General features: G+C 36.0%; 1 protein-coding gene across 1 annotated transcript; it reads left to right on the plus strand.

The window, feature by feature from the left end:
- On the plus strand, positions 1,140–2,558 carry LOC109831171. Its single transcript, XM_020398509.1, has 2 exons — positions 1,140–1,461; positions 1,750–2,558. The coding sequence occupies exons 1-2, from the start codon at positions 1,140–1,142 to the stop codon at positions 2,556–2,558; spliced, it is 1,131 nt and encodes a 376-aa protein (XP_020254098.1).

The raw sequence follows: 6,101 nt of genomic DNA on the forward strand, positions 1-6,101 counted from the left end.
CAAAGCTAAAAAAGTTGAAAGGAGCTCTGAAGACCTTGAATAAAAGACACTTTCATAATATAAGTGAGCAAGTCATAAGAGCAAAAATTGGAATGGAGGAAATTCAAAAGAAACTTCAAGATGACCCCCTCAATCATACACTAATCTGTCAGGAAAGGAATTTTATTGCTATATATAACAAACTCTTGGATCATGAAATTTCTTTCTTCCAGCAGAAAGCAAGAACTGCCTGGAGTATACAAGGTGACAGAAATACAAATCTTTTCCATTCTGCTATTAAGGCAAATAGACACAACAATAGATTCTCAATTCTCTATAACAGCCATGGAGATAGGCTTACTGATGGTGATAAGATAGTAAATGAGTTTGTCTCTTATTACAAAAGTCTAATGGGGACAGCAATCCTTACTGATAAACCTGATAAGCATATTATACAAACTGGAGCATGTCTGAATTCAAATCAAGCAAGTAAGCTTTCTAAACCTGTCACAAGTGAAGAGATTAGAGCTGCCATCTTCTCAATGCCTGACAATAAGGCCCCAGGCCCTGATGGGTTTAATGCTTATTTTTACAAATCTGTATGGTCAATCATTGGGGAGGATATTACTTTAGCAATTGGGGAATTCTTCAAATCTGGAAAGCTTTTAGGAGCTTTGAATTCTACTACGATCACTCTCATTCCAAAGGTGCATTGCCCTAAAACCCCAGCTGATTTCAGATCCATATCATGTTGTAACTGCCTCTATAAAATCATTTCAAAAATTTTAGCAACAAGAATACAGGCAGTTATGGGAAGTTTAGTTAACGAAGCTCAAAGTGCCTTTGTAAAAGGCAGGCAAATATCAAATAATATCCTTCTTGCACATGAGCTTGTCAAAAACTATGGTAGGAAAAATCTGTCTCCAAGAGTTATGATCAATATAGACATCAGGAAGGCTTTTGATTCTATAAGTTGGAACTTCATTCAATACATTCTGATGGATATGGGTTTTCCACTGGGTTTTATTAAATGGATTATATGATGTATTTCCACACTAAATTATTCTATCTCTCTGAATGGTAGCTTACATGGATTTTTCAAGGGTGAAAGAGGTCTAAGGCAAGGGGATCCTCTTTCCCCCTACCTGTTCATTCTAGGCATGGAATACCTGACTAGAATGTTGAACCAGCTGAAAGATGATAAAAATTTCAAATTTCACCCCAAGTGCAAAAATCTAAATATAACACATTTAGTGTTCGCTGATGATCTCCTTCTTTTCTGCAAAGGGGATCCTTATTCAGTGAATAGAATTTATCAATGTGTTGAATATTTTGGAGCATGCTCTGGTTTAGAAGCAAACCCTGCAAAATGCTCTATCTATTACGGTGGAGTTTCTGATGAAACTAAGCATGAGATTAGTAATTCACTGGGGTTCCCTGAAGGTTCTCTTCCAATCAGATACTTAGGCCTTCCTCTCATAAGTAAGAGGATGTCTTACATTGATTGCAACCCTCTACTCCTGAGGATATCAAACTAGTTCCAGAGTTGTATGAAGAACAAATCACTGTCTTATGCTGGAAGATTACAGATTATTAAGAGTATTATTTTGGGTATTCAAATTTTCTGGACATCAAGCTACATCCTCCCAGTAAAAGTGCTACAAAAAATTGATGAGCTATGTAGGTGTTTTCTATGGGATAAATCAGAACATACTTCTAAACCCTCTCTGGTATCATGGAGAAATGTCTGTGTTCAAAAGAAATATGTAGGGTTGGGAATCTTCTCGGCAAGACTTTGGAACATTGCTACTGCCCTCAAAATACTGTGGAGTATTCACATGAATAAGGAACTTTTGTGGATTAAATGGTCCCATGAAAATTATCTGAAAAGTAGTAGCATTTGGATGGTTAAAGCTAGAAAGGGAGACTCTTGGATGTGGAAACAATTATTGAGTATCAGAGATAAATGTACTGATATGTGCGGAGGGATTGATAACCTCATTCAGCTCCTCAGTTCATGCTGTAACAATTCAAAAATTAAGATCTCTGACATTTATTCCAGGCTGTCACCTAATACACCTCAAGTGGCATGGCATGATACAGTTTGGGAGGATTTAAGCTATCCAAAGCACCAGTTCATACTATGGCTGGCAGTCCAGGATAAGCTTCAAACTCAAGACAGGCTCCTTAGACATGGAATTATTCAGAATTCAGTATGTAAGCTTTGTGACTGTTCTATCTCAGAGAGCAGAAATCACCTGTTTTTCGAGTGCAATCTGTCAAAAAAGGTTTGGAATGGTATTATGGAATGGCTCAACTTCAAATGGAGATCTTGTGACTGGCATACCCTCTTGAACTGGTTCAATTTCAGGTTGAGGGGTAAGGGTATGAAACAAAAGATTAAGAGGATGGCTTTTGCTGCAACAGTCTATACTATTTGGAATGAAAGAAACTGCAGAATTTTCAATCTAGAGAGCAAAGCTCCTGACATTTTAATGAAGAACATCAAGATAGATGTCCTCACTATCATTTTGAATTCTCAGTCATCGAATTGCAGGGAATGGGGGTTCTCCATATAGAGTATTATTGAGGAGTAGAAGGTACACAGACAGGAGGTGCACGAGCTGAACTATCCCCCTGAGATTTATGTTGTTATGTAATATAGTCTTATTTTTTTGATATCTCATTGTTGAGTAGAGATTCTTGATGTACAAAATTCCTATTTTTGGAGATGAATATAATTTTTTCATTTACCAAAAAAAAAAAAGAGTTGACAAAGCTGGAAATAGAAAATACCACCTTTGTTATGTACATCACCCACGATAGATATAAATGTAACAATATTTGATCCAAAAGAAGTCATCTTGTTAAGGTTTAGGCTCAAGTCCAGGATTCAGCGATGGGTAGAAACATAGTAACACAAACCAAGAAACAAAAAATTGTGATCATATACACTACCGCAGGCACTAAATTTTAGCGTACACGACGGGTAAAACATGAGAAAAGAAACACTGACGACTATGATCTTACTTGATTCCCCATTGGTATGTTGTTGAAGAAGCCTTACGTGATGTCAAAATATTCCCCATAGGATCAGGGGCTGATCCAGGATTTCAAATAAGGGTTGTCATTTATCAAGTCTACTGCCTACTGCCTACTGCCTACCTAATCAATTTGGACTATTAATTATATAAAATGTCAAATTTAAAAGACAAGTATCTAACTAACACCATTACACCAACGAAACATATTTGCATAATTTGTGTAATGGAAATGTTTGCAAAACGGCAACGTCAAGTCGTCAATCGTCAAGAAATTGAATTTCATTGTACCAGTTCCTATCAAGTATCTATGTAATAATTATTCTAATCAATCTTTAATCAAAAACTTTTTTAATCATTATTTTAATTACTATTCACATTCATGAGAAATTGAGAATTAAATCTTTCAAATAGAGTAATAGAGGAAAAGTTTAAACATACCTGAAATTGGCTCAGCTTTGGACTGCTCTGATTTAATTTGTGAATATTTAGATAAGTTTATGGAAATTTAGGATTTCTAAATTTTAGAAGAAGAAAAATAAAAAGGATAAGGGAATGGCCTAAATTGAAGGGGGGAGGGGATGGGATCGTGATTCGTGATCAGTAAAGGAAGGGGAAAGGTCTCCCCGCTCCCGCCTCTTTTAGTTTTTTAACATGAATTGCCTAATTAATGAAAGGAATAAAAAAAATTTGAGGGTATGCAAAACCACTCGAACCTGCGACCTCTAATAGAAATTTCAAGATTTTTACCATCTCAGCTACATATTCATATAGTCTTGGGGTTGTCATATGCATACTATGACAACCCCGTAAATCCGCCCCTACATAGGATCCTCATCTCTTCAGTGGCGCCAAAACTTACCTGTAGTTAACCAAATTTCAGGTTTTAGAACTAGGAGCTAGTTATTAATTCCAATTGTTCTGCCTAAACAATATACTCTAACAAACAAATAATTTATAACTTTGACTTTGTGTCTTCTCTACTCCGTTAATCAAGATGAAGACAATTGCATTTCTCTTTCATACTTTCCAAATGAATTTCACCAAACATTTCCAAATGAATTTATCTCTTCAACTTTACATTCAATAGGAAAATACATCTGATCGAACGCATCATAGTTGAAATGCAGGATCTGGGATATTCTGATCCAACCCTAAAATCGAGGCCACATCGATGATCTGCAAGTAAGCCCTCAAGTAGTCCACTGATACCAAGGGCCGCGCCGGATCAAGAGCCGAGGAGATCGAGCCCGTCGACGGCGAGGAATCGAGTAGCACCCGCTCACGCTCAGTGAGGTGGCCGACGATGGAGGAGGCGGAGCGTGCCAGGAGGGGGGTGGGCTCCAGGGAGAAGGTGGGGAAGGTGGTGACAATTTGGTGGGGTTGTAGGGGTCCTCGTCTCCGTCGCTGGAGCGTTGCGCTCGAAGAAGAAGTGGCTGTACCAAGTGAGGCCATAGCCTGTGAAGGGGACGAGAGGGAGGAGCCAGAGGCTAAAGAAGAGGGAGAGGATTTCGATTTGGGGGGATTTCAATTTGGGAGGGTTTCTTAATGTTATTTTGGGCAGAACTTTTGGGTTCGGAGGGGGAATTTTGATTTTGGAGGGAGGGATTTGGTGTTTAATTTTTTAATATGAGTCAAAACATCCTGGACAGAAATTTCCGTCTAGGATGTATCTTAGACGAAAATTTCCATCTAGAATGCTTAGTTATATTAAAAAAAATTAAAAATATAAAAACCGTCTAGAATACTATCCTAGACGAAAATTTACGTCTAGAATGTTTTATTCTAGACGGAAATTTTCCATCTAATTTAATACAAAATAGACGAAAAATTTTCCATATAGAATATTCCGTCTAGAATAAACGATTTTCTACTAGTGATTAGATATATTAATGTCATTTTTCAAGTACTCTACTTTTAATAGAAGCAAAACTAGCAGTACTTATTTTCAAGAAGGGTTTTCTTTTGTCATATTAGACTGTAAAATATTTCTTATTGTGTACTATGCTATAAATCTTCATAATTCTAATTCACATCCACAGCCTGTTAAGTTATGACAAATAAAGCCCCTGCTTACATCTACTTGCAGTTATTCAATTTTACTGGTATTTGAAATGACTTAATAGATTTTAGGGATATAAAATTGAGAAATATGAAGATTTGTGGCATAATTAAGAGAGGATTTGTAGATTTGGGGCATAATTAAGAGAGGATCTTTAGATTTAGGGCATAATTAAGAGAGGATCTATGGTATAATTGTGATGCCCCTGGTTTCACACAAGGCTGCAGTCCAAGATGAACCCAAGTATGTCAAACCTGCCATGCACCCAACACTATGCAATAATATGTTTCACCATCACGGTAATATCTCCCTAGTTAAAGTCAAACAATGATCAAGTGTAGGTACAAAGTAGATAGGATAAAGATAATAATGCAAGGAACACCATATAGAAAAGATCCAATAATAAATATAAATGTGTTCCAACAAAAACGAAGAAGTACATCTGACAATCTAAAATAAAGTAATAAATCTCTAAATACAAGAGTCAACTGAATACAGTACTAAGGCACTTAGCCTTTAACATGAAATACATCTCTAAAAGAAAACTAAACGTATAAATATTAATTGTGAAGCACTAATGTAAAACCCCAAAAATTTAAATATTTTGCGATAAATAATAATAAATATGTTATATATTTATAAATAACATATTATGATGTTTGAGTATGTACGGAATTGATTTGAGATTAATTTAATGTATATATGTATATCTATAAGAGCAAATGCACAAATCATGCTCGATGTGTAAATCTTAAAATTTATGACCATTAGAGAGATTTTGTATTTTACACACCGATACGTTGTAAATATGGAAAAATTAAAAGATCAGGTAGATATCTTCAGCAGATTTCCAACAAATCTTTAATCACCTTATTCTGAGGTCGGATACGAAAGTTACAGCCAAAATACCAAAGAGTTTGTTTCTAGTCAGACTGGGTTTTCCAGTTTCGGGTTTCGAGTTTTGGGCTGTAGTTTTTCGGGTTTGCTGTCATATATACACATGTTTAAGCACAAAAAAT

Source organism: Asparagus officinalis, chromosome 2 (genome assembly GCF_001876935.1).
Source record: "Asparagus officinalis chromosome 2, Aspof.V1, whole genome shotgun sequence".
In the NCBI taxonomy this organism is placed as follows: domain Eukaryota; kingdom Viridiplantae; phylum Streptophyta; class Magnoliopsida; order Asparagales; family Asparagaceae; genus Asparagus; species Asparagus officinalis.

Coding starts and splice junctions, on each gene's coding strand:
- LOC109831171 (XM_020398509.1), top strand. CDS start 1,140: ATGGAATACCTGACTAGAATGTTGAACCAGCTGAAAGATGATAAAAAT. Junction 1,462..1,749: donor CTTAGGCCTTCCTCTCATAA/GTAAGAGGATGT, acceptor AGAAATATGTAG/GGTTGGGAATCTTCTCGGCA.